The sequence below is a fragment of the Radiomyces spectabilis genome, assembly GCF_025331425.1.
Source record: "Radiomyces spectabilis strain NRRL 2753 chromosome Unknown BYT42scaffold_2, whole genome shotgun sequence".
Classification (NCBI taxonomy): domain Eukaryota; kingdom Fungi; phylum Mucoromycota; class Mucoromycetes; order Mucorales; family Radiomycetaceae; genus Radiomyces; species Radiomyces spectabilis.
In genome coordinates, this window is record NW_026251927.1 from 289,162 (window position 1) to 315,269 (window position 26,108).

Here is a 26,108-nt window from a genome sequence, read left to right on the forward strand (position 1 = left end):
CTTAAGTTTTTTTATGAGGGCTTTTCTATGAACAGAATATTACAGTATATACAGTAGATAGGATTTTTACTGTATGCCACTACATACAGTAAGAATTATATTAGTTTAAGCAGATAAGAAACACTAGAGTAATTATACACTATTTGCATATTTAAATCCTGATATCAGTTATTACAGTATTCTTGAATATCAGATCCTGAAGAGATCATCTCTTTCGAGAATAAACAACAGTCTTATTATACTCAATATCTCTATCTACAGTATCTATATCATATAGAGGCGGCCATGGTTTTCAAGAAAAGTGAAGACTACCCAGCATCACCATTAGTATGATCAGAGAGTAGCTGTTTACATACTTTGAAACAATAATAACAGACAAGTACAAAGCAGCCACAGTTTTCTTTAAGCTTTTGCTATTTAAAAGATACACTTTAATACTGTTAAGCTTATCTTCAGTCAGTTTTTGGTATATGTTATGGTTGTGATTATAAAATAGTAATTAAAGAAAGGTAAATTTAAGAATACTAGTATGAAGATACTTTTTAAAGACTTCTGTTTTGCTTATTACATTAAGATGTTGTTGTTTATCCATTTTTAAAAAACGTTCATATGTTTTATATATAGTACATATTTTTGCAATGGCATTTGCATTTCTATCACAGACAAGAACAGTTCTCAAGATGCCTTCATGAAGTTATTTAAATGAGGATAAGAAGAACTGACATAAGGTGACTGAAAAATCGCACCATAGGAAAAAAGTGGTCACTGATTATAGGAATGGAAAAAAAAATTGTAGATTTTATGTAGAAAATCTGCCTAGTCATAAAAACGTCAAAAAATCACAATCTCAAGAACTATTTTTACTACCACTGTATAGATTCTACAGTGACTCAGGAAATTGATCCAATGTTCGCCGATTTTTTACTTTATTGCAATTATCTCCACAACTGTCATACGTATCGTTTCCGTTAAAAAAATATGTTGTAGCCCTAATTCATAGCTTTAAAACAAAAAAAAGATGAAGTCTCTAGCATAAGTAGATGAGGAGTAATCGTTTTTTCCGCACAAGTACTCATTGGATCAATTTCCTAAGTTGCCTACTTTTCTTGCGGACAGTCACAATAAGTAAATAGAATCACCGAATTTTTTCTCCTTCTCACTTCTTTCAGTTATTTATTCCGATTCAAGGTGAAATCCGCATCCATTTCGCTCAATTCCTTCATCCGATTCCTAATTGACCTAATTAACATGATCATCTGTAGATGCATCCGATTTCACAAGATAAAATCAACAACATTGAACAACAACTTCGCGAGAACGTTTCTCACAGAGTTATTGCTTCACGTTTCAATGTCAGTGTTTCCACAGTCGGACGAATTCGCAAGCAATTAGGCATTCCTGCCACTAATTCCACTGGACGATCATCGCTGATTACCACACAATTGGGACGCCTGATCCTTCGACGCTTCAACACTGGGGAGTATAAAACGGCTGTGGACGCCAGCAGACAACTCTCCTCCACCACGCCTATTGCTCCCCAGACAATTCGGGACTTTTTGCAGGCCAACAACTATACAGTAAGTTCATGCATAAACCTGACGCCTTGCCCTTGACTCCCTCCAGAAAGAAAGCTTGCCTTGCCTTTGCAAAAAGATACTATTCTTGGACTGTTGAAGACTGGAACAGAGTGGTATTTTCTGATGAAACAAAAATCAATCACTTGGGATCAGATGGTAAGCAGTGGACATGGACATAGAAGGGGCAACCACTTAGAGATCACAACGTCAATCATGTTACCAAACATGGAGGCGGCAGTCTCTTTCTTTGGAGTTGCATTACTGCCAATGGCCCTGGTTTGATTACCAAAATTGAAGGAGGATTGGATGCAGCTTTATACTGTGATATTTTGGAGGATGATATGCTTGGTAGCCTTCGAGAATATGGTATGCAGATTGATGATATCATTTTTCAACAAGACAATGACCCTAAGCACACATCCAAAAAAGCAAAAGCATGGTTTGAATCCAAGGGTATTGAAGTACTCCAGTGGCCCCCTTACTCTCCTGATCTAAATCCCATTGAAAATATGTGGTATTATCTGAAGTGTCAGCTTGCTGATTATAATGAAGCACCCACATCAATAGAAGAGCTATGGAGGTGGGTCCATTATATCTGGTACAACAAGGTGACAAAGGAGGCATGCCAGAAGTATATTGCCACCATGCCTCGACGTTTGGAGGCGGTCATCAAGGCCAAAGGTGGACAGATTGATTATTGATTCAATAAGTAAGTGCAACTCAGAAAATTGATCCAATGAGCGGTCGTGTGGAAACCTTAATTACTCATCATCTACTTATGCTAGAATCTTTATCTTTTTTTTATTTTAAAGCTAGGAGTTATAGCTACAACATATTTTTTATTTGGGGTGGATAGATATGGTGGTTGTGAAGATAATTGCAATAAAGTAAAAAATCGGCAAACATTGGATCAATTTCCTGAGTCACTGTACATTTACTAAAATGCTTGCAGGTAAACCAGATTTCTATACTGTTCAATCTTTCGACACCAAGTACAACATTGAACTTCTGTATGTATTTGGCAGCAGTGTTGAGAGTGTCGGCAGCTGAATAATATTCATGTACAGTAGGATACAGTAACTGCATTATTTTCCTTCACTTACAGTATACAAGATCATTAAAAGCCTCAGCAGCAGCAGAAATATTTGAGATGTTAGTTATGATAGTAGTTAGAAAAAGGCGATCTTGGAAAAAAAAAATTCAGAAAAGAAAAGGTCTTAGTCTTCAGTGTCAGGCTCAGTGTATAAATTCAGACATCCAACTTTTGGAGTGTACTCCAATTTTCATCGAGTGACGTCACACTAGATTTTGGAGTGAATTGAAGTGAATTTGGAGTGAGTTTTGGAGTGTACCAAGTGTTGGCCGAAAACCAAGTGTCTGTAGTATTGGCCAAAATATCTGTGTTTGGTCTGTCCATGATCTCTTGACAGCCTACTTAATCTGGGGGTTCTCCTTGAGATATGGGATTTGGCATGGCAATGGTTCGTTAACCTGTATCAAACCATTCCCTAGGATTCGTCACTCAATAACTAATATACACCGAATGATACTTGGCTATGAGTAAGGTCCAAGACTAGTGGAACTCCAGACGTTGATGCAAGATTTTGACTGCAACTGCTCTTTTCGGCATTTGCTTGCTTAGATTAAAGCTCGCCAACTCAAATGCAATAGGTTGCAGTAATCTACTCCCGGCCCCCATCGAACATTCTCACCATCCATCTTGTTATCTAGAATGCCAACTAATTCCTACCGCCGTTTCTGCGGTAACTTGATTGTGAACAGACAAAGAGAGACAGTAAGAACAATCACTGACCCACATCCGACCAAAGCGATTTTCGAAGAGAAAAAAGGTAGATCATTATCTGACATAGTCCATTCTCCCGGGTTTCTTCAACTTTCGATGTGGCGACTCTTTTTATTATATTGGGATGTGTATCGATTTTCGGCTTGCATGGGGTTTTGTTCGGCCGCTTGACAAGCAACGAGCATTTGGTTAACTTCGGCAAACGCTTCTATTGCTGTATCTATAAAATCCTGGTTTAAGAGCGGTCTTTGCGCATCCAGCAACTGTCCGAAATCCGTCACTTTTTGCTTCAGCAGTTTGAACTGTTCTTCCACCTGTTTCATTTGCTTCTTTTTGCCCTGTTTCGCTTGATTTCGTCGTTGATTCCCCTTGTTGTTTTGCGTAGGTTGATGACCGCCAAATGGAGGATGCGGTTGTTTATGGATAAGCGTAATTTGCGCTGTCCGCTTAACAAGGTCCACGATCATTGTTAACGCTCCGGAGCAAGTATAACGGTTAGACATTTTGCCGCTCTCCATTTTCCGGGCTTTCGCAATATCTGCGCGCTGAGAGCAATAGTAACGTAAAGTCGACAATGTATTGGGATGCTTCGTGGATCGCCTCTGGTCTTTGAGACTAAAGGAATCATGTATTCAGTCACCTGCCCAATTCAAAGCGCTTTTATCTTGTCCCTCCCGTTTTGACTTTTCCGCTGTTTTGCACTGCAAGTTAACACTTGCCTGAAATTAAATGTAGTCCCTTCAAGAACTCGTTCACAAATGGCCCGTCCAAGTTGAGTAAACCCTGCTGATTCCGTCAAATTTTCCAGTAAAGGGGTAATATCCACCAGATATTGTTTACGAAGGAAGACGGTCTCATGCTTTAGCGCGGCTATAAAATCATTGATCGAGATGGCGTTCAAATCTTTCACTTTTTGTTTGACTGGCGGGAGAGTCGTCCCTGTTGCCGCGGTGGTTGAATATATCGAATCTTTTAGAACAGATGCATGAGTACCCTGGGCGGCTGTCGATGGTTCCTGCAATGAACCCTGCTCAAATGACTGCTGTGGCTGTTGTTTCTTCTTTGCGGTTTTACGCCCTTTTGGAAGTTCTTCCCTCCGATCTTTAGCAGAAGGGGGGTTTTGACGCTGGGGTTGCGAAGGAGAGGATGGCGGCAGTGCTGGTAAAGGCAGAACAGGAAGCTGGGGTACCATGGATTCGTGAGGATCCATCGTTGTTTGTACAGGCAGCTGATTTGGCATGGACCCGGCAGTAGATAAGGAATAGTACGAAGAGGATGACTGCTCAGAGGAGACAATGAGATGAGAAGGGAGCGATGTTTGTGCATAAGATGCGGTTTTCTGTTCGGGAGATTGATGTGAAACAAATGAAGAAGGGGAGTCCGATGGCTGGAAAGAAGGTTTGATTTTTGTCATGGTATCTGACGACTTCATAGGTACCATACTGTCGGACGGTAGAGCCAATGGTGGTTGTGGACTTGACGTCGGTAGCTGTGGCGAGGCTCTCAGCATTTGGGCTGGTTGTTGCACCTGAAAACAACCTGGCATTTGCAGCATATGGGAAACGTGATGAGAATACGCAGTGGGCGGTAAGTGAGAAGCTGCCATAGGTTGAGGCGGCTGGTACTGTTGGAATCGAGAAGCTTTGAGCCGTTCATGTTGTTCTTCATAAGCTTCCATTTGTTGTTTTCGTTTATGCTGCACTTCCCGCTGTCGGCACAGGGCGCATATGTTATAGTTAAGATTTCTTTCTCGTTGAAAGTAGTAAACGGGCCGAAATATTTGGCATCCGTCACAGTACAACGAGTTATGGCTGGCTTCAGCTGTTAACGCTTGCTGATTCCCCGGCATGGATGCAAAGGTCACCGGATGGGTATGTTGCAGTTGCTGCTGCTGTTGCTGTGGCGGTGGTTGCTGTCGTTGTGGGTGCTGTGGAGATGCGCTTTTGTTAGGTAGGGCCATAGTATGGTGGAACATTTGTTGCGGACTAAGCTGATGAGGGGGTATACGTGTGGGCGGGGTAAAAGAGGCCGAAGGTGATTGCGGGCGGAAACCGAGCTGAGCTTCCTGCAAAGTCGATGGGATAGGATGCGACATAAGGGATCAAGTGGCTGGCAAAGTAAAGGTGATCTCGATGAAGCCAACTGATTCCTGGATAAGGAATCAGAGATTTTATTTCAAGCAGGTGGATTTAAAAGTGACAAAAGAACATTGCCAGTCAAAAGAATATAAAAAAGTGGACCTTATGCAATTCGTGGCGCCGCACCACGTCAATTTCCTTAATGACGTGGATTGTTTCCTCCCTGCTTTTCGTAACCCATTTTATCAGTCGCATGCATGCTATATTGGGACAATAATTCTATTTGCATCAATTCTCCACTGTGCTTTTTTTTTACCGTTTGTGCCAGTTGTGGTCAAACAGGGCATCGTCGCCGTTCAAATAAAATGCGGGTAGAGCTCAAGGTGATTGATGATACGGCGATCTGGTGTTTTGATTTCACCTTTTTTTTTGTCAATTATACTGTATATGCCCTTTGATTCTCTTCATCTATAATGATCGAGTGATACATGAGCAGATATGCTTCGATCCATGAATTCCTGCATTAGTTGGGTGACTATTTGTTTTTTCCATAGGAAATCACATATTTTTTGTCTTCAATTTTTTTCTTTTTCCTTTGGTCTCCCTTCTCTTTCTGTTACCTGGAAACTCTCGGTATCATTGTATCAAGATCCCATCCGCATCCATTATCCAGACCATTCTCATCCCGTGTATCCAACTTGGTTAAATCGACTACCATTCTCAAAAAGGTAAGCGTCGAGTTGTCCACCATCGATTTTGCTCCGGCAAAATAGACTTACCTCTTTTTTTTTTCATCGTTCTTTTAGCTTCCGGTTTTCTCCGTTTTCTTTTCGCCTGGCAAGGTCTGGATACTACAAGTTGACTCCCTCTCGCCATCCATCCATCCATCTGGCGAAACCGGATGACGTCAATGGCCATCTTCGGCGGTGTGGCTCCTCTTTTTCATCGGAAAAACGCTTACATGTCCGCTTCCGGTTGCTCTCCCTTGGATTGCTTCACATGATATCGTATTCGAGATGTCTTCCCGATTATTGTATTTTGTATGTGTATTTTCATGTACATACGTTCATTACATCGTAGCAAAGGAAAAGAAATTGGACTTGCCTTTGAACCAAATGGTGTACCGGAAAAAAAAAGATGAAAACGGACCACAGGTAAGCTTCATCTTCAATGCGGACAATAGAATTGCTTCCAGGGACGGTTAAGCGATGGATCGGTGGTGTCAGCTTGAGCAGGCAAAAAATATTGACGTGGCCAGAAGAGACGCTAACTTCGAGCTGGATTCCAGATATCGAGAGTTTCCCGAATAAAAAGAAAGAAAAACAAAAAAGTACATGATGATAAAAAAACAATGGTCGCGTCAGTAAAATCCTCCTAAAAAACCCTGTGGGAAAAAAAGAGGAAAAGACTGCGAAAAGAATTTTCAATGTCATATAATCCAAGTCATGTCAAGCGATCAATTACTATGGAACACTCAAATAACAAAGGTAAATATCTCAACGAGATTTGAATCAATCAGAGCTTACTAACTCATGTTTTTTAAATACCCAACATACCCACACATCTTTCTAGATCTATTATACCCTGGGCGGGATGGAACTGAGGGGGTTAATCAGTGCTGCTTTGCGCGTGTCAGAAACAACTCACGTTGCATGGTGTTGCCATAAGGTTGTCATTAATATACCAAAGTCCGTCAAGAGTTCTCGCCCAGGTTATGTCGTGTATGCCTTAGGCTTTTTGTCTGACGAAAGTCGCTCAATGTAAGGGGGCGACCTCCGTCGGCAGTCGGCATCCATTGCACAGCGGGTGTACGGCTTGTTAATAGACGAAAAACACTTGCAACCTATATCCTTCTGCCGGAATCGTACTATTTTTTTAATGATATGTTTATTCAATATTTTATAAGCATTTCGCCTTGTGTCTATGTTGCATACAATATAAAGCCACCGCAAATATTCGTATCATGATTGGATGAAGCATCGTAAAGAAAGAGCAGTTAATAGAACCTTTTACAGTTGTTCTCTACAAAACACATGATGTGCACACTCGATCTACAGCAATGCAAGCACGAAACGAGATAAATCCATATTGGTTGCATGAATGTACATGACATGCTTGTCAATAATAACAGGTCATCCCTTTTTTTCATCTATTGTACGAAGCAGTAACTTGATTTCATACTCGACTTACAGTTGGAAAAAATAACACATTCCAAAGATTATTTAGCTACAAGTTTATTACAAGCTACCGCTTGGGATTCAACGATCCACTTGTTCAGGATCATCGATGCTAATACTTTCTAGTACTGGAAGGATCTCCTCCCATATGGATATCCCCTAACAAAGCAATCGTAAATACCACACTATAAATGAGAATTGAATGTCGCAGTATCAATCTACCTTTTGGAAAAATTCAATATGACAATCCGCATACGCAGCCAATCCTTGCTTAAGTTCATCAGTTTTTCTGTTTTCAAATACTGAAAAATCTCTGATCACTTGTGCAGAGAACTCATCCGAGATATCGTTTGTCCTCGCCACTTCATCTTGCAACTGTCACATATCAACCGACGATTAGTCCAAAATGAATGGAATAACAAACAAAGTTGCTTTGGCATTTACTTCAGTGATTTTTGCTTCCAGACGAGATAATTTTTCTCGACGCGCTCGTTGCATATCGATGCCTCGCACTTCGTTGATCTTATCCGTTACGAAATCGGTGATGGTAACCATGCCACGATTTCCAACATGATGTCTCGGATATAAAGTGCGTTCACGTTCGGCGATGGCTTGCTGTAAGTAGGCCGATAATTCTTCGAAATCCATTTGCTTTTGATCTCTTGCTTTCAATACAGACTGTATCAAAAAAATAAATAACGGACACAGAGATACATTCGACCTCATCCATACCTTGGTAGCATGGCAATACGCCAGTAAATCATGGATCTCGTTGAGATAAAACATTTCTTCCTTCGTTGTCTACAAAGAGCGATAAATAAATCTGATCATAACCCGAACCGGAAATGAAACGAACAGTATACCATTTCTTTCATAGCGCTCACATAGGCTTTGGTGGTTTTAGCAAATCGATGCAATGGGACCGTGAGCTCACTTTCCAAGGCTGATAGTCCTTGGATACTGTCAGCGAAACTTGTGTAATCCTGCTCCAAATCTAATGCATGACCAATGAAGATAGTTTGCTTTGGAATAAGTTGGCCCAATCTTACCATGCTGACGCTTGCCGATGCGATTGTACAGACGTTCAACCGTGCCCAAATTGTCTTCCAGTTTATCGACCACTTCTTTCATATTAACGAATCGTTCGTCCGGTTTTCGGATCTTTGTAAAGGCGTTCACAAGGGTATCGCTCAGCGACTGGAACACCGTGGCTGAAGGTGGGATGTATTGTGATGTCACTCGTTTATCATTTCGCTACAAGTACTTAAGTAGGCGCCCTGTCCGTGATAAATTCAGTCAGAAAAATACGTACGAAATCATTCGACTCAAGAAATATTCTGGTGCATTGCGATGTCTGTAATTTGGGATGTTGAGCTATCCGATCGAGAAACCATTGCAAGCTGCGAACGAGTGACATGTTATTATTGATTGATTGAACCCAGCCCACTGCTGACCTACCTCACTTTTCGTCGTTCAATAAATTGTGCACTGAAACGATCACCCTTGATATATTCTACGATATGAACGATTGAGGATGGTGTTACTTTAGGAGTGGAATGGGCATGGAATGGTGAAATATAGAACACAAACCGAGTCGGTGTTTCTCTGGCAATGGTGGAACAATACATGCAGGAAATTCTAAAATCAAGGCATTATGCAGCCAAACAAAGTCCTGAAATCTCCGCCGCACAGGCCTCGGATGGGTTGAATTAAACGTCCCCACTTCCGTCTTTCAGTAAACGATGAAAAAGATCAGACGAATTGGACGGATGATGAAATAGTGCCGGCGAGAAACTTACAATAGTGGTGATAAGGTAACTGATGTATGTTCCCTGCGTGCTGTCTGAATGCTTCAAAGGATCGCTTACTCGGATGGTCATTGATTTTGCCGTGTATTCCTCTTTTACAACGGGAGCTTTTATGGATTCGCTGTGATCAGACAGGCTTGCGGTCGATTGTGGTTGGGTATCTGGTGCATGTTCCGTGGTATTAGACGACATAATCGACGGGAAACTCGGAGCATCCTGACGATAGTATGCATGGCTGGGTTCTGCTGTGAAATTCTTTCCGCATCATAAGTGATTGGAAGCTGCATCTCACTTGTCAACTGCTACTTGCGATGTGCTTAGCATACCTCATTCTCAAACGAGTCCAATGCGGAAAGAGGATCGGGTGAATCTATCTGTGGAGTAAAAACATCGGTAGTGGCGTGCACATTCCACTCCACGTTCTCATAATCGCTGTTCATTCGGTAATAATAAAAGGTCAGATACAGATGCGTCCAAATTCCTGGGGTTCAAGAATGAAGCATAAATGATAGTAAAATCAAAAGAGAGCTACGTAACTGTGCCTCAATTTTTGGCTTTTTGACGTTCTCCGTCCTGGAAATCACTTGAGCAGTTCTCACCACCTTGGCGTCCTTAACTGAGATTGAACCAGGCGCTTCGATTGGCCAATCAGTGGAGTGTGATGTCACAAGAGACTCGTTGGCAGCCGCCTTTTTGTTCATATTGTCGCTGATGGATCCACCGACTTGCTCAATCTGCGAATAGCATGTCCTTCTACTATTATTTTGCTATTGTGGGTGCAACAGATAATCCTATATACGAGGCCGAAATTGTGCCTTCTTCCCGATCGTCTGCTTTTACGGATGCCAATCGCGTATGATATATTGTTCTTTTTCGACACGCAACTATGAGTGAAGCACGCAAATGTATTAAGCGATCTATTCACAGCGAGACGATCATAAACATCTGAACCAGTTCATTATTCATGCCGCCCTGGATGTCGTAGAAGAAGTACAATGGAACACTCAGGCAATGTAAGCTCATGTTGATGGCGTTACAACGGATGCGCTGAATAGAACGTAACAATATTTTCGTTCAGGTACTTGAAGTCGGTCGATCGCTTCAACGAGCATTTTGTTTCAGCGTTTGTTACAGCGGCCAATGTCAAGTTTATGCTGTTACATGACCAGAAGTCGGAAGATAGTATTAAGAACTTTTTCAACGAAGTATACGAGCTGTATATCAAGGTGAGCTTAACACGCTTTTGATTGAAATGGCATAGAGCCAAGCTTATATTTTATCTGTAACAGATCCTCATGAACCCATTTTACGAGCAAAACTCACTTATTGCTAATCCACAGTTTGATAATCGTGTTAAAACTGTCGCAAGGCGGTTTTTATAGCAAGATTATTTTCCACTTTATATCCCAATAAATCAACCATCCCTCATTTGACCGACTTCAACATAATCTGCCGTTATCCACCATGCAGCTGCCGTTCTCGACCATGAACAGTTTGTACCTCATTTGATGATACATATGGACAAGGCCAATCCTAGATCCTTCAATTTGTACGGCTATATTTATACAGGTAAAAAGCTCACCCAATAACGCGAACACGGAAAGTTGGGTTTTTTTATTGGATTATAAAGCACGATGATGCCATTTTGCAAAAGATCGAATGCTCTATATGTGTTTGCATGAATGATGAAAAGATAGTACGCTTTTGTTTCCATCTTTGGGTTCTTTTTTCATTTTTATTTAGTTAGTTCAACGGCTAATCCAAGAGAAAGTATGTTTTCGAGAATAGTAAGCTATACATGGTGATTTTAGTGGAATTCACAAGAGAAATCGTGGATATGAAGTAAGGGAGCGCCAAGAATGGGTGGTCAGAATGCTTGATTAAGAGTTTAAATATACAATAGCATAACATTGCCGCATGCTGAGAAGAGTAGAGCACCCATCTAACTATCTCCGCTCGTCCAGACGCGCAAACGCTCGTTAAAGTATCGCTCCAGTCGATTAGCACATCGCGCATAGTTTGTCGATTCAGCATTATATAACCTGCAGTTATCAAAAATCTTTTGTACGTCGCGAACAAATTGATCCATTGTCTGATAGTAATCATTTTCCACGTTTTGTTCCAGTGTCGCCAGATCTGTTTTTAAAAGTGATCGAGATTAGTTCCCATTTTCTCTCACAGAGATAAAGGTGAGTCATCTTCCCACTTACCCATAGGTTCTTTAATGACGTCGTAGTAGTCTGTCACTTCGTCTGCATTCACAGGGTCATGAAAAGGCCATGAATGCGCATTGCCTCGTAACTCAGTCACCAAATGACGCATCTGATTATAATGTGGTGGGTGCCGTGGTCGATTGGATCTGTAAGATTGGTAAAAGGAACAAGATTAGCGATCAGTTTCAGGTCTCTCTCTGTGCGGCAGTCTTTTTATTGTTCTCCTACCAATACTTACAGTTGATCCATTTCTGGAGTCCAGCCTGATTCCTCTATGGATACATTGGTCATTATTAGGCACGAACATTCATGCTACTCAAAAACCCGACTACTTACTAACACCGGGAACCTGCAACGGATCGATTCTCTTGTTGCCATCTTCATCAATCGACATTTGAATGCCAGGGTATACAATATGGGACGTTGAAAATTGCTTCATCTTTTCATATACGGCTCTTCGTTGTATTGCTAGGATTTTGTGTACTTGAAGGTATTTCACTTTCGGAACCATCGTGCACTATGCATTGTAATATTAGAGTACACGCTTCATTATACTATTGATTGCGCCGTACCTGCATAATCGTTCCGCCCTCGTAATCTTTGATATATCCAACCCATTTTCGCTTGTCCAAGGTAATTTCAGTTGTAAAGCCCTAATGTCACGGTTGAGCCGATACTGTTCGCTTGATTTCTCCTTCCCATCTTTCTAAAGTTCTTTCTTACCTGCTTCTTGAAATATCCAATGGCATAATTGTCAGCGTACGTGAGAAAGTGTTTCATGTTGGTATGCGTTAAAATGTAATCTTTTAAATGGTTCATCAAGTGTGATCCATAACCCTAAATGAGAGAAAACAAGACATTGGACTCAACAAATAAGATAGACTACCCTCCCCAAACAAATGACAGCTGATTGCTAGACACTTACCCTGACTTGCTCGGTGGAAGCAATAGCGCAGAATACAATTTCAGCAAATTCTTGCGCATCAAATGGCCGGTAACAAATGCCACCAATGACTTTCATTGGATGTTTGATCAGGGCTATACTGCAGTGATTCCTAATATCGATGGTTCTTCAGTAACCAGATCAGACACCATTTTCCTTTCCCAGTTCCGTCCTACCTGTCATATACCAGCCTCGCAATGTACTCTTTGGGCATCATGGGTAGTTGCTTTTGGAAAATGTTCTTCAACCCTGTTAAAAGAATCATACTTTCCGCATCGCCATCATTGGATACCACTCGAATCTCAATCTCGCCATTCCGTTCTTCAAGCATCGCAGCGCTTTCCTTCTTTTCATAAGCTTTATATTCATCCAAGATCTTCAAGTTGCCATCGCCATCCAGGACACCGTCTTTGGCATGGAACAGTCCATTCACATTCATCGCTTCTTCATTGAGTAACCGTTCTCCCTCTTCCGGTTCGGCCTTCACAGCAGGCATACTGGCAGTGTTGTCCATCGCATCAACCGCAGCATCGTCCTTTTGTGTATCGTCGGCTTTGCTATTGTCCTTTTCAGTGTCCCGTTCGTCCTCTTCTTCGTCGTCCTTTCCCTCAAGGTTTGCGTGCTTTGGCGGATGTTTACTTCTGTCAATCGTGGATGAATTGTCATGCAATGGATCGTTAGCCGATATATCTTTATGATTTGAATTTCCTTCGTTATATTCGTGATCGAGGTCGTCCTTTGTTTCTTCTTGTTCATCTCTAGCATTTTCGTCATACTCCTCTTCTGCGTGGTCAACGTGACTTGTCAAAGGATGGTCGTCGCCTGCATCGCTTAGATCACTTTGTTTCAGTTCTTGTGGATCGTCACTCTCGTCGTTCTCTTCGTCGTCTTCCAGATCTGATCGTAATCGCTTATATCGACCTTCTTCGCTACTTTGTCTGTGTCGTTTTAACTGTTGCGAACCTGTTTATTGACGAGTCAGTATTTGCAGTGGTCAAACGCTTCCAACATGGTACCTTCATCCATGGACGCCGGAGACGATGCCTCTGATAAAAAATCAGACGATTGAGCGCGTGCCGTGCTGTCTGCCATTCGTCCCACAAAGTGAAAGCAGAGGCAGGATTCCCGGATTGATTCGCCTTATTCGCGATAAGTCCTGCTTGTGATGTCACACCTTCCTTTTAAGGTAATCGTCGCGCTACAGCGGGGCCGCATTGGTAAAGTTGACTCTTTTTGCCGATCAAAAAAGAAAAAAAATCGGAATTACATATCACATCTCATCGGCAGCGCATTCTTGTTCATACATCGATTACTTATTGTTATGGAGGGCCTATCGTTGCAAAGTATTCCGCAAGTGTTTCTATGCCGTATATTGCTCCAGCTTTTCGTTATTCCGCAACATTTAACACGAGATCCTCATTTTGATCTGCTGGGGGTCCTGCAGGCAGGATTGCAGGAATATGGATCTTCCTCGAATTTGGACGGTCTTTTGACTTTCTGCTGTCGACAAGCCATCGCTCTTATCAACAGTCAAAGAAATACCAAGGAAGATCTTGACACTTGGAAGTGGGCCAATAAAGTGTTTACGAAGCAGCAGGACTGGGACGATGTATTGGACGACATCCACCAAGATATTGTAGGCCTGAGGGTTCAACTAGCTAGTGAAACTGTACGGCAATTTTTTCTTTTCTTTCATCGGTCGATCCATGATGCATTGATGTACACTTGTATTCAAAACGAACTCTTAGGTGAGGGAAAAGGTGGAATTGAAATTGTGCGTTTCAGGAACGAGCAATATTCAGGACGATCGATTCATTTATCAATACCATGTATGCTTTTTGGACTTTTATCATTTGTGGACATTCATCCTCATGCTGATATGCAAACATATTCCTGTTTCTGCTTCCTTGTCCTTGTTTCTGCGACTTATAGGGACGAGCTATACCCAATGATTCCATATTATGGGGTACACTTCAGTATCTACAATCCCCACAATCGCTTGCATTATCATCGCAAGCCGAAGCAGAAGCTCGACATCAATTGGAACAATTGATTGAATGTAGGCTGGAGCGGTTTGCGCGTGAACGGTACGAGACTCAACAGCATGGTCAATCAAGTACCAATCATCTAAAGAAGGACATGCTATTTGATCTAATGGGGGTGCTGATGATCCGAAATACCAGCATGCAAAGCTCGGGGTTTGCTGCCGATGCATGGTGTTTATACATGAGGGATTACATCGAAGACGTGTCGGGTTCAGCATGGAGAGTACTACATTTATCGGGGTCAAAAGAATATGAGACAAAGGTAATCATAGGAATTCTCACCAGCCATTCACTATTCATGTCTGTTGGTTTTTTTTAGATCTCCTCTCAGCAAGCACTTGCCGATATTTCAAATACACCTGTCAAGACAGATAATCAAAGTCAAGTAGCACCGTCCGAGACTTCACTTGAATTCCATCCTGTATACCTATTTTACTGCAACGAAGATCTTACCAACCTCGATTTGAGTCAGCGAACAGAGCACGCCAATTCAAGTAATTCAGAGATTACATTCGAAGATTACACGTTTGACGACGACGAACATGTGCCGGATGTCTATCAGCAACAGTACGAAGAGGAAGATGATACGGTGTGTAAGCATTGTGGGATTGCAGAAACGGCAGACGATATCAACACGATTTTCTTCTGCGATGAATGTAACGCGGGCGTGCATATGTTATGTGAAGATCCTCCTATTTCAAAGTACGAATTCGATATTGATCCTTGGTATTGTCGCGCGTGTTCCCGACGGAAAGGGCTTCCATTGCCGCAACCACCCCTCAGTGATTCTTTAGGAATCAAACGAAAACATGAAGAAACGTCCTAGCCATTTTGATTCAGCACTCACTGTTTTGTTACTATTTATTGTAGATATTTTACTAGCGTGCAACAATGCGTTTTTTCCGATATTTGGTGTTCTTTTTTTTTGAATGATTGCAAAGTAGCATTTAAAGAAGCGATGTGGAAAAGGATTTTCCTAAATCTTAAATTTGACAAGAATGAAATTGACAACGTAACTGATGTTATAATGCTGGAATTTCGACGCACCCTAAATAACAAACCAGTGAGCAGCTGGCCAAATTGCGCAATGATGAAAAGAGCCATCATATGTTATCGCACCGAACTGCTAAGGAACTGCATCCATGCCTGCATAGGCTAGGAGATTTACGCTTTCACCGTCAGCATGGGCCATGCTAAGTTTTCCTTGAGTGCCAATCGACATGAGGACATTGTATAAATCATAAACGCTTTGGTATTGATAGCGAGACATCAGTACAGCTGCAATTCCTGTGACATGTGGACTGGCCATACTAAAAATGAAGTAGCAAAAAAACGTAATACGAGCGTTGTTAAAAATAATTTACGATATGTCACCATGCAGGATTCCCATTTTTTACCTTGTTCCATCCATAACATGGGATCCACTCTGCAACCAACTGCTAGTGATGTTAACCCCGGGAGCATACATACGGACGCATTGTCCAAAAGACGAAAAGTGGGCGACTGTATCGGTGATTGTGGAAGCGCCTACGGTGAATACACTGGGGTTCGCTGAGGGTGAATAGTCGCAAGCATCGTCCGCTGAATTTCCGGCCGATACAAACACAGGGATATTATGGGCTAAAGCAGCAGCGTCGAGAGCGTCGTCGATGGTCTGTGAACGGGGTCCACTCAAAGACAGGTTGATTATTGCCTTGCCTGGTTTCGCCACTTTGATGACATGAGCAATGGCGCGAATCAAGGCCACGGTTGATCCGTCTCCACGGCGGTCGAGGATCTTCACATTATGTAAAATTGCATTTTTTGCAATACCAAAGGTCTGACCACCGATGATCCCAGCGACGTGAGTGCCGTGGCCTGAACGGTCTTCATCTCCTTCGCTGTCTACAAAGCAGCCTTCATGTTTCGCTCGATTACCAAAGTCTGGATGAGCCGTGTTGATGCCTGTATCAAAGATATAAATATGGACGCCGTCACCCAGTGCTCCCGTATCGGTTGTATAACTCGACAACTCATTGCGCTCGCGGTGGTAAACGCGGGCAATGCCCCAACTTGGGGATTCGTGTGTATACTGATCGCGCTTCACAGATACACTGTCGTTTGGCATACTCGCATTTTCCGATCTGGGAAGAACACGAGCAGCTTTGTAAATGTGATTTTTTTCAACGTAATCCACATCTTGCAGTGAGTGCAGGTAATCAGCAAAAGAATGCGAAAAAGAGCCCACGACTGCATTAAATTCATGGCCGATGTGAATCGTGTTCATAGCATGATCTTCGAGCGGTAGGTGTAAGCCCTTTTTCTGAAGGCCCGATTCGTCTCTCTGAAAAAGCGAGTAATGCTGTTGAATAAAGGACGATGGTTCAAAGACTGGTCGTACGAAGAGAATAAGCAAGATAATTGATGGAAAATGAATAGTATCAATTTCGCTTACCAGAGGAACGGTTATGGGCCGTTTTTAGCTTGATAATATGCGTCGGTCGCAGCTCGACGACCCCAACGACACATAAAATGATGACGACGAAAAAGAGGCAAGCTGGCTCCATTACATAACGGTAGGATGCATGAATGCTCGTTCACTGAGGAGTTGCAGAGTAAGAAAATAATTTTATAGATGAATGCGATGATACAAATAATTGTATGCGAGTAATCGCGAGCAAAGAGAGTTTGTATAGTGAATGTTCCACTTTTTTGCATCCTCGGTCATTAAATGATCCACATGGCTCAACCATTCGACAAGGCCGCACTGGAGAACAGGGTGACTATATACAATGAATGAAGGCTTCGTACCATAACCAAAATTACCTTGGTCTCCAACTCTTGACTCTATGTAAACATTCGTCATGTATAAGGTCGCTTTTTTTGTTTATTATTTCTGGAATTTTCGCTACTGCATTGCTTGCACCGTTTTTATGAGCGATCCATGCAAGTTTACCATAATGATAAACAAACAAAATAAATATCGAATGTGTTGCTCATGTTGCATCTGTTAATGATCAGTCCAAAATAATAATCCAACACTGTCAGTACAGCCAATACGTTAGATAGATGAACATGCCTTGGTATTTACAGCGGAAATGACTGCGTGATGCTGTCGAAGAATGCTGCCATAGTCTACGACATTTCTCGCTAAATTACTGAAAATAAAAACCTTAAAAAACTCTAGTGTCAAAACTTCCAAGAAAAAAAACCTCAATATACAATCTGCAACAAAGTCATAATCAAGATGGTACTTTGTAAAATGCTATTGTTTCAAGTCAATTCGAGGCATAGGGCAAAATAGTCTCTTCTTACAGTATCATTTTTTATTGTATACAGTACAAATATTGGACGCCAGTTTATGGAAGCGGATGGCATTTGGCGTTTCGCCATCGATGACCAAAATGTTGGACGAGGAAGATACAGATGCCACTCAATGCGCTTACGCTTGCTATTACGGTCAAGGACCAGCCATTGCCCATGCGATGAAGCATAAAAGGTGCCATCAGTGGTGTGCAGCCGGCCCACGTACAACGCATAAGGTTCGAAGCGCTCATGGCACTGGCCGCATGTCCCTCGTAAGCATCCATTACATATGTGTTGCTAGGTGTTTGAATAATGCCTACACCAAGTCCCACTGTCGTAAGAAGAAAAAAGCAGATCCATAAATTAGCAATGTTCCTTGATCACAGTAACCTAATTTATAAGGGGCTTACAAAGGAAAAGTCCCGCTAACACGGCCACCACACTCAGCTGCAGTTGAACGCACCAGCCATACATGAGCTCGCCTGCACAAAGCAACACAACGCCTAGCCATGTCACCGATAATCGATGTTCAATGACATATGAACGCTGATCGCTATTTCGCCGTAAAATCCAGTCGGCGCATTTTCCAGATACCATTGCGCCGATGGCATTGCCGGTTCCGTTGGCGAGGTAAGCCAGACCGACTTGCGAGCTGGTGAAATGATACCGCGTGATGAGTTCATGTGACAACGATGCAATAACAAAATACATGAAGCCGAAAGCAATCGCGTAAGGTATACTGGCTAACACCACGATTTTCTCTAACAAAAAGCTTAAAGGACGCAGCATCGCTTTGATAGCACTTTCATCGATTTTCACTGATCGAGTGCCTGTCTCGGGAAGGAAACAGATCATGAGCAAAAGTACGAATCCACCGACAGCGGCAAGGCTCCAAAATATGTCTCGCCAATGAAAATCTAAGTCAACTGATGAGACTAGCAAAACCCAAATAAAAAGGAGAAAAGAAAAAGGCATTGCGCGTTTTTCTGGTCATGCACTCAACACCGCAGCAAAAGCGGATGACTTACATTGACTAATGTAACCGCCCGCAATAGGACCGATAACAGGGCCCACCAAGGGTCCTAGAAAAAAAAGTCCCATCGCTTTGCCTCGGTCATGCACTTGAAATAGGTCAATGATGGTGCTGGACCATTGGAAATATGCATAAATTTATGGACAAAGAAAAAAAAGAAAAAAAAAGGTTAAGCATCTCATGTTCAACATTTCGGTCTTCGGTAATAGCTTTTTTTTTTACCCTGCGCCGACTGCCTGAGCAGCACTTGCACCAGCAGCTTGAAATATTCGCATAGTGACAAAAAGGCCAATACTTTTAGAAGCCGCACACCCTAAAGTAGAGACCACATACATCGCTGTCGATATAATGTAGACTCGTCGCCGACTGTGCCTCTCAGAAATAACAGCCCAGATCATTGGCTATAGGGGAAAACAGTGTCAAAGAAGATTAGAATAAGTATGTGCATGCAAGGTATGGTGTGTGATGTTCCATTTTACCGCCACTCCTAGTATATAAATGTAGATGGATATGGTTGCATTGATGCCAGTAGTAGATACGTTGAAATCTTTCTTCACGCGGTAAATAGCTGGTATCTATACTTCCATGAGCGTCTTTTTTTTTTTTTCAAAACCAAACTGGCCGATAATCATACATAAATTGAACTGCTCAATGGGCCTAAAAAGCCTTGCAAAGCAATGATGAAAAGTATAAACCATCGATAAAATGCTGAAAATTGACAAGGTGCATTATCTGATGGTGATTGGGGTTGTAGTTGCGATTGTGGTTTCGATGCCGGATCGGTATGGTCGATCTCTGACTTGACAGACTGTGTTGAGCTGGTAGAATGAGATCTATCGGTATCATTGATGACAGACAACGACATAATTTGTCTTGTATTTGATTGCTCTATGAAGAATGAAGTAGCGAGAAAAAAAAGGGTCCTGCTATAAAAAAAAAAAGGCCTTGCTATTTTTTTCACAATTGCCGATTGTTTTTAAATGTATTTAAAGGTCATCTATTGCCATTACGTACGGAACAAACATGTCCCAAAAAAAATAATAATCAGATGTTACGACACAAATAGTATTACAGTTCCCTTTTATACATGCCTAGGCTATATAGTATATACACGTTATCTTACTCCTCATCGCCTCTAGTCTCCTCCTCATCTCGCTCGTCATCGTCGTCGTCACCGTCGTCGCTCATAGATCCATCCAGGATCAGTTTCTCGAATTCAGTGCAAGCTCGACTGGCCGCGACATGATCCATGCCGTTCACAGTGAAAGGCAGTACTTTATACCAATCAATCACGCCGTTCATTTCTACATTACGGACAATCGATCGTCCTTTCTGGCGCTCATTCGGATCATACCCTTCCGTTTCCCTACAAGACAACCAATTTTTTGGTGAATGATGCTATTGCTATTCCGGTGTTGCTCGTCAAGATTCACTCACTTGTCCGATAGATGATAGATCGTTTTTAGCATCCGTCTGACGTGGTATAAGATACATAGGCCCGTACAGGAAATAGCCGTGATCAAGTAGTCTAGGTCCATTGTTCCTGTTCCGGAGATGCCATAAAAATCATCATCAAGAACGCCTTCTTCTCGCAGGTTTTGTACTTGAGACAATAAATCACTGCCTAGTGTCGTCATTATCCGATTGATATAGTGAATGATGTGGAGAGGTTCTTCCGAGTGCGTGAATTGTAAAGTGAGCAAATTGTCCGCTAGGAACTGAAGGAAAGCCACTTCCAACTGTATGTGCGTCAGTAAAAGGTCATTTTTAACTTCTCCATCGCTGCCGGGGTTTACCTTAGCTGTTTCGGGATCCTTCAAATCACAGTCAAACGGCTTTATCAGTACCAGGAGAAAATCCAATTTTACAGTTCTCTTCTGAGCCATGATACCATAGGCAAGGGTAAACAACGATTCAAGCATAGCATCACCGCCCATTCTTCCATAACCTAATTTTGATTCAACACATTAGTCACCTTTCTAGACAGCAACGCATCATATTTTACCCTTCACAGCTTCAGAAGATATCATGCATTGATATCGGTATGCTGTTGTCACAAAATCGGCAAGACGAATATATAGGATAGATCCGTATTTCGTATGGGCCATCTTATGCAAGTAGTACGCGTTATTCCGTAGCATCAGATCTGGGCTCGTTTCTGCAGCTACGATAGCCGGCATGCACTAAACGATAAGAAGGGTAAATATTCCACATAATTCCTTCGGTTTCCAGCTATCAACTCACAAAAGCTGGATGTGCCAGTCCTTGCTGCATGACCACAGTAATGACTTCAAAGGCCGCATCACGTAATTCCGTATGAGTATCAATGGAACATTCCAAAATTTTACCGAGGTACCGTTGCATGATAGAACCATTCACACTAAACAAAAAGCATTTAGACTTGCAGATGCCCATGACAAACAAAAAAGTTCCACCCTACCCTAATTCTGCGAATTCCGAAGTATTACCCAGCAATGTCTCGACATCTATCAGCTTGGTATAAAGAGACGTGCCAGCCGCTATTTTCATGTTTGAGCTTGTGAGACACCTCTTTGTGGGCTTTCTATTTTCTCTCTTTTACCTTCTTCTTGCTTTTCGATACGCTGTTCTTCCGTGCCAAGAAAGTCATGGAAAACTTTCATGAGCTGGATTCTCATAATCATGGAGCTGTCGACGATGGTCGAGTCCAATAAGTCGGTGCTTCGTTTATCAATCATTAATGTGGGATTTCTTGCATATACGTGACCTGAAAGGCTTCGTCAGTATGAAGGAAGCATTAATATCCACGAATTCTTTCGCAAATTACCCAGACTTTGAAGAGCCACTACTCTGATTTGTAAAGCTTGTGCCATGTTATTCTCTGATAAATGAGCAAAAAATAAGAGTAATTCAAATATGGTCGTGGTGATATCCTGCTAAGAAATCAGGCCTCATTAGAACCTCATTCCTTCTTTATATGGATTTATTCCATTTACCTTGTCGGTGTCCCCCAATAGATCCATTTGCGAAGCTTCGGTTTTTCGTTTGCCATCGAAATCAAAGTACCGACAGAGTAACCCACAGATAAGCATCATCTTCATGATTTGCTTCTCATTGCTGAGGCAAGTACCCGATTGCTCGACGCACGCTTGTTCCTTTGTCAATTTCTCTGCGAAACAGTGTGAGTACGCACCAAAACCAAGAGAGCAAGATGACAGAGCTAGCTTACCTATACAAGAACCAAGTACTTTGACAAGTAATATGTAGCGACCAGAGATGTTGACAAACGAGCAAATACAACCGACTACACTATCCATCATCTAAAGTTCTCGTCAGTATATGGTCGGAAACCATCTTGAAATTTTGTTAACTCCTCTTACTTCAAGCGGACCATTGGTCAACATTTGCAGCAAAGTACGTTCAATATGCTTAACAAAGTCGGGATCAAGAAATCGCATCCGTGGCAATACTTCACGATAAATGGTCAAGACATAGCGTGCTATCGGCCAGTCATCCTGGGATCCACAATAGTGAGTTAGTCGCCAATGTCAGATACAGAGCAACCCTGCTAAGTAACTTACCTTTTCAGCAACACTCAAATAAGGCTGTAGTAATGAAATCTGAGTCTGTCGCAGTAAGTTTGGACACGATTTGATAAAAGCATAGGCTGTTTCCAGGCAATGGAGGAATCTTTTTCTTTCCCCAACTTCATCTAACGGCAACAGCCTGTCGAATAGCGCGTCGACGATCCATTGGAACACCTTTTCATACCATATCCGCTGCTTTTCATCCGTAGTTTTCATGGTCTGCAACATTATCACAAGGATAGTCAGCATGATACCTGAATTTGTAAGTGCGCTTTTATTGTATTCACCTTTTGCACAATTTGAACAAGTGCTGTATCGCGTTTCGTGGCAGTGATCATTTCCATATTCGCCATAGCATTGACAATGATATCGGTGAGTCGAGCAATCCGTGTTTTTCGTTGCTTATTAGAATCGCCGTAAGCATAGCCAAACGAGTTGGCTTCCTCCATATCAATATCGCGAAATGGGTGGAACAGAATTTCTTGGGCCATTTTGATCGCGAGATCACTGATGGTTACTTCATTATCGCCAATGCGCAGGATTATTTTGGCGGCAATATCAATCTTGATAAAGCCATCATCGCATGTGAAATACAAATCCCGAAGAAGCTTGACCATACGTTTGCGAACATTGACAGCCGTATCCTGGATAATTAATCATGTTAGCCAAATAGTTTGGCGTTACTTTTTTTTCTAACATTTACCATGATACGCGCACTGACAATTTTGTACAATTTCAAAGAAATATTATCTTGTCCTCCCAGATACTTGGCAATTACTTCAATAGCGGCATCACGGACGGACGGAGAACTGTCACGGATGCGATGGATCACTGCAGTTTGAAGACGAGTCTAGCATACAGATAAGCGAACGGTTGAAAGAAAAGCCACTTACAAACAGCTTACCTCATTTAGCAGTCTTGGAGACTCGGCAGCAAGACGACTCAGCGCGCGCAGTGCTTTGACACGAAAAGTGACGATTTCCTTGTCGAGGCACGCCACAATCTGAGACAACAAGAAGTTGAAGCTTTGATACAATGCTTGCTTCGACATCAGTAACTCTGCAAGCAGTTCAATATCCGCATAATTCATCTCGGGAAACTGAAAATCACTGTGAAGAGGTTAAATCACTGACTCGTTGCTGACAGAACAGTTGCCTACCTATATTCAGGTTCACTCTCCGGTGACAGGTGTAGACTCATAAACCAATATCTTTCCACCGATGTTTGTACAGCTAGAACCGATTCCGGTGACCAATTGCTGATCTCCACAGCGTCACTGTCCTTCTTGGCGTCCCATTGCCAATTCAACATATTGGCATAACCCCATGTGCAAAGATAGAACTGCAACTCACGTCGATCAGTACACCATCTCGCTGCATTGTCTACATTGAGCTTACTTGAGAGACGGACGAATTGAGTTGATTACGGGCAAGCCCTTCAAGGAGTTTTGAGCGACAACTTCCCAAAAGTTCAATAGCCCAAGCTGGCGTATCGCTATTGATCTAACACATCATCGTCAACGTAAGTGGCTTTATCGACCGGCATGAATATTTTTTTTTGTTTTACTTTATCTGGTAATTCTTCATAGAGAGTGTAGATCCATTCTGGGGTAAAGCTATTGTCTTCACCGGCCAGACGATTGTTACTTGATTGGATGTGACGAGCAATTGTACCGAGCCAGTCGATCGACAACGATTTCAGGTACGCGTCCGAACGTTCACTTTCCAATTGAGCGATCTAAAAAAAGTATGAGTCACAGCATGAATCAATGAGTGATGAACTGCGGAGAGAGCGGGAGACAAATGCATACGAGGATCTTGCTAAACACACGAATGATCAATTCCGCTACGGGCCATTCAGGGTTATTTAGCACGGTCATGACGTCGTTCAAGATGTCTTCTACAATGATACGGTATTCGACTACGGAGTAAGACTCTTTTTTCCGGGATTTGCATCTATCGGTCAATCCATCAGTATGTGATATACATACTCATCATCGTGTCTTCGTAACCTACTTGGATAGAAGCATTTCTACAAAATAAACAGCACTCTGGGACGCAGCTTCGATGCCGGATTTCCATGTGATGGATGCTTTTTTCATCAGGGTTGAGCGCAAATTGCTAAGTTGCTGGTCATTGTTCGCTTTTTCCATCTTTTGCGCCTTGAGTTCCCATTGCCGTAGCCAGTTTCGATTGCCTGTGAGATCGGTGACGGTGCAGCAGGACTGAATCAATTGCATAAACAGGGCGCTCATAATATGGATGGTGGTATTATTACGTAAGCGGTAGCGTTTGACCGTATGATCCATGGACGTCATGCTATTAAGGCTTGTGAGGATCTCTTCAAGCATCCATAACCGGTGTCGCGGATAGTTGCTGAATAATTTGCACAGCATGTCCATGGAGTTGTACTTTAACTGTTCGAAAGGATGTACTGACATATCTTCAACAAATGGAATAAGGCACGAGGGTTTCTGATCATCGTATTCGTGGAAAAAAGGGCCCATGCTGATGTAAGCGATCACGACAATCATGTGGTCATCAATTTCATCTTGCTGCAACAGCTTGAAGGTATAGCGAAGGAAGCGCGTGATCAGTGGTAATAAAGTAGCCAGATCGACACGGCTTTGGCGCATCGATTCAGCGAATTGAAGGAATGAACGAGCGTTCGTCTGGACTGCAACGAATTCATCATGTAAGTACTCCCACTTATCCGGTCACATTCATTTCCCAAGGGTAACTTACAATGGGTGGTATCGTCATCGTAGATAGTTAGGCTGAATAGAGGATATATAATGTTGTCTAATTGGTTTTTCACCAACTGCAGGCAACTCAAAATGAGGCCTTCGGGGAATATCTAAAAAAGCAAATATCGATCAATGCGTATTCTCGCTAAAATAAAAAGTGATTGCACTCACTCTTTTATCGAATTCAGAAGCGGTGAGTATTTCTAACACCAAGGCGCCTATCTCAATAGCATGGCAAATGGATTGAAGCGATTGGGTCGTTTGTAATTTTTGGTCGTCGACGGCTTTCGCATAACAGGCGATAATATCGAGTTCCGAAACGTGTTCGATCATTGAGCCCATATTTCTCATGATACGTCCAAGCTTCTCTTTGTCGACGGAATCCATGCATCGATCCTGAATGGCTCGAAGCATTAGCACTCGAAACTTTCTCAAAGCTTTTAAACGAATCGTGGGAGATGCATGACCATCTTGCAAAGCAGACTTTTGGATTAGATCGTCGGATGTTGCGCTATCGAGTGATGCACATAAACGATCCATAAAATTGCACAACTTTTCTAGAGCAGCTACATCTCTGAATTAGTTTACATGATCTAAAAGGTTCATCACTGCAAAGAAGAGCGTACTTTCTCCAGGAGTAGCAATATCCATTTCGCTGACGACATTGAACTCATCCACTGCCATGTCGGAGGATGCCGTGTAGGCCGGTTCCTGTTCGATTGGCTCAAAGGGTTCAGGGCTCAAACAATCCGACATTGGCATTTCAATAACAACTTGAACGGATGTCTGCGAGAATGCACGGCGTTGCATCAGTGGTACGTTATCTTCCTCGT

The 26,108-nt window shown here is 42.3% G+C and overlaps 9 protein-coding genes across 9 annotated transcripts; 2 read left to right on the forward strand and 7 right to left on the reverse strand.

Moving 5' to 3' along the window:
* Window positions 1–3,230: 3,230 nt before the first annotated feature.
* BYT42DRAFT_174165 (uncharacterized protein) lies at window positions 3,231–5,646 on the reverse strand. Its single transcript, XM_051562379.1, has 2 exons — window positions 4,101–5,646; window positions 3,231–3,996 (listed from the first exon to the last, which is right to left on the reverse strand). The coding sequence occupies exons 1-2, from the start codon at window positions 5,474–5,476 to the stop codon at window positions 3,468–3,470; spliced, it is 1,905 nt and encodes a 634-aa protein (XP_051426844.1). The 5' UTR covers window positions 5,477–5,646; the 3' UTR covers window positions 3,231–3,467.
* Window positions 5,647–7,587: 1,941 nt separating this feature from the next.
* BYT42DRAFT_554859 (uncharacterized protein) lies at window positions 7,588–10,088 on the reverse strand. Its single transcript, XM_051566616.1, has 10 exons — window positions 9,436–10,088; window positions 9,227–9,365; window positions 9,095–9,149; window positions 8,949–9,036; window positions 8,686–8,890; window positions 8,500–8,630; window positions 8,369–8,437; window positions 8,081–8,314; window positions 7,859–8,011; window positions 7,588–7,795 (listed from the first exon to the last, which is right to left on the reverse strand). The coding sequence occupies exons 1-10, from the start codon at window positions 9,634–9,636 to the stop codon at window positions 7,718–7,720; spliced, it is 1,353 nt and encodes a 450-aa protein (XP_051426845.1). The 5' UTR covers window positions 9,637–10,088; the 3' UTR covers window positions 7,588–7,717.
* Window positions 10,089–10,132: 44 nt separating this feature from the next.
* Window positions 10,133–11,053, forward strand: BYT42DRAFT_554863 (trafficking protein-like protein particle complex subunit 2). The gene is made up of 4 exons (XM_051566617.1): window positions 10,133–10,297; window positions 10,372–10,457; window positions 10,523–10,670; window positions 10,734–11,053. The coding sequence occupies exons 1-4, from the start codon at window positions 10,190–10,192 to the stop codon at window positions 10,824–10,826; spliced, it is 435 nt and encodes a 144-aa protein (XP_051426846.1). The 5' UTR covers window positions 10,133–10,189; the 3' UTR covers window positions 10,827–11,053.
* Window positions 11,054–11,386: 333 nt separating this feature from the next.
* BYT42DRAFT_490387 (Bromodomain-containing protein) lies at window positions 11,387–13,039 on the reverse strand (the record flags this gene model as incomplete). The annotated part of the gene is made up of 8 exons (XM_051564000.1): window positions 11,387–11,580; window positions 11,655–11,803; window positions 11,896–11,929; window positions 11,994–12,174; window positions 12,230–12,310; window positions 12,381–12,494; window positions 12,583–12,712; window positions 12,777–13,039. 8 exons carry the CDS (start codon window positions 13,037–13,039, stop codon window positions 11,387–11,389), a joined length of 1,146 nt encoding a protein of 381 aa, XP_051426847.1.
* A 1,700-nt stretch (window positions 13,040–14,739) lies between these two features.
* BYT42DRAFT_591703 (uncharacterized protein) lies at window positions 14,740–15,471 on the forward strand (the record flags this gene model as incomplete). Its single annotated transcript, XM_051570561.1, has 2 exons — window positions 14,740–14,868; window positions 14,965–15,471. 2 exons carry the CDS (start codon window positions 14,740–14,742, stop codon window positions 15,469–15,471), a joined length of 636 nt encoding a protein of 211 aa, XP_051426848.1.
* Window position 15,472: 1 nt separating this feature from the next.
* Window positions 15,473–17,191, reverse strand: BYT42DRAFT_628052 (peptidase S8/S53 domain-containing protein; the record flags this gene model as incomplete). The annotated part of the gene is made up of 4 exons (XM_051572420.1): window positions 15,473–15,693; window positions 15,814–15,955; window positions 16,043–16,787; window positions 17,080–17,191. 4 exons carry the CDS (start codon window positions 17,189–17,191, stop codon window positions 15,622–15,624), a joined length of 1,071 nt encoding a protein of 356 aa, XP_051426849.1. The 3' UTR covers window positions 15,473–15,621.
* Window positions 17,192–17,965: 774 nt separating this feature from the next.
* BYT42DRAFT_526096 (major facilitator superfamily domain-containing protein) lies at window positions 17,966–19,828 on the reverse strand (the record flags this gene model as incomplete). The annotated part of the gene is made up of 6 exons (XM_051565344.1): window positions 17,966–18,261; window positions 18,341–18,847; window positions 18,959–19,074; window positions 19,186–19,364; window positions 19,443–19,538; window positions 19,598–19,828. 6 exons carry the CDS (start codon window positions 19,826–19,828, stop codon window positions 17,984–17,986), a joined length of 1,407 nt encoding a protein of 468 aa, XP_051426850.1. The 3' UTR covers window positions 17,966–17,983.
* Window positions 19,829–20,396: 568 nt separating this feature from the next.
* BYT42DRAFT_489850 (sister chromatid cohesion C-terminus-domain-containing protein) lies at window positions 20,397–24,197 on the reverse strand (the record flags this gene model as incomplete). The annotated part of the gene is made up of 17 exons (XM_051563963.1): window positions 20,397–20,702; window positions 20,760–20,911; window positions 20,969–21,146; window positions 21,208–21,343; window positions 21,404–21,449; window positions 21,512–21,709; window positions 21,770–21,878; window positions 21,939–22,111; window positions 22,172–22,262; window positions 22,323–22,441; window positions 22,589–22,748; window positions 22,817–23,173; window positions 23,233–23,379; window positions 23,434–23,638; window positions 23,689–23,870; window positions 23,927–24,031; window positions 24,096–24,197. Coding segments are annotated over 17 exons (2,766 nt in total), but the record flags the coding sequence as incomplete, so codon positions are not given.
* Window positions 24,128–25,861, reverse strand: BYT42DRAFT_174389 (uncharacterized protein). Its single transcript, XM_051562380.1, has 4 exons — window positions 25,447–25,861; window positions 25,274–25,385; window positions 24,545–25,205; window positions 24,128–24,484 (listed from the first exon to the last, which is right to left on the reverse strand). The coding sequence occupies exons 1-4, from the start codon at window positions 25,813–25,815 to the stop codon at window positions 24,295–24,297; spliced, it is 1,332 nt and encodes a 443-aa protein (XP_051426852.1). The 5' UTR covers window positions 25,816–25,861; the 3' UTR covers window positions 24,128–24,294.
* Window positions 25,862–26,108: the final 247 nt, after the last annotated feature.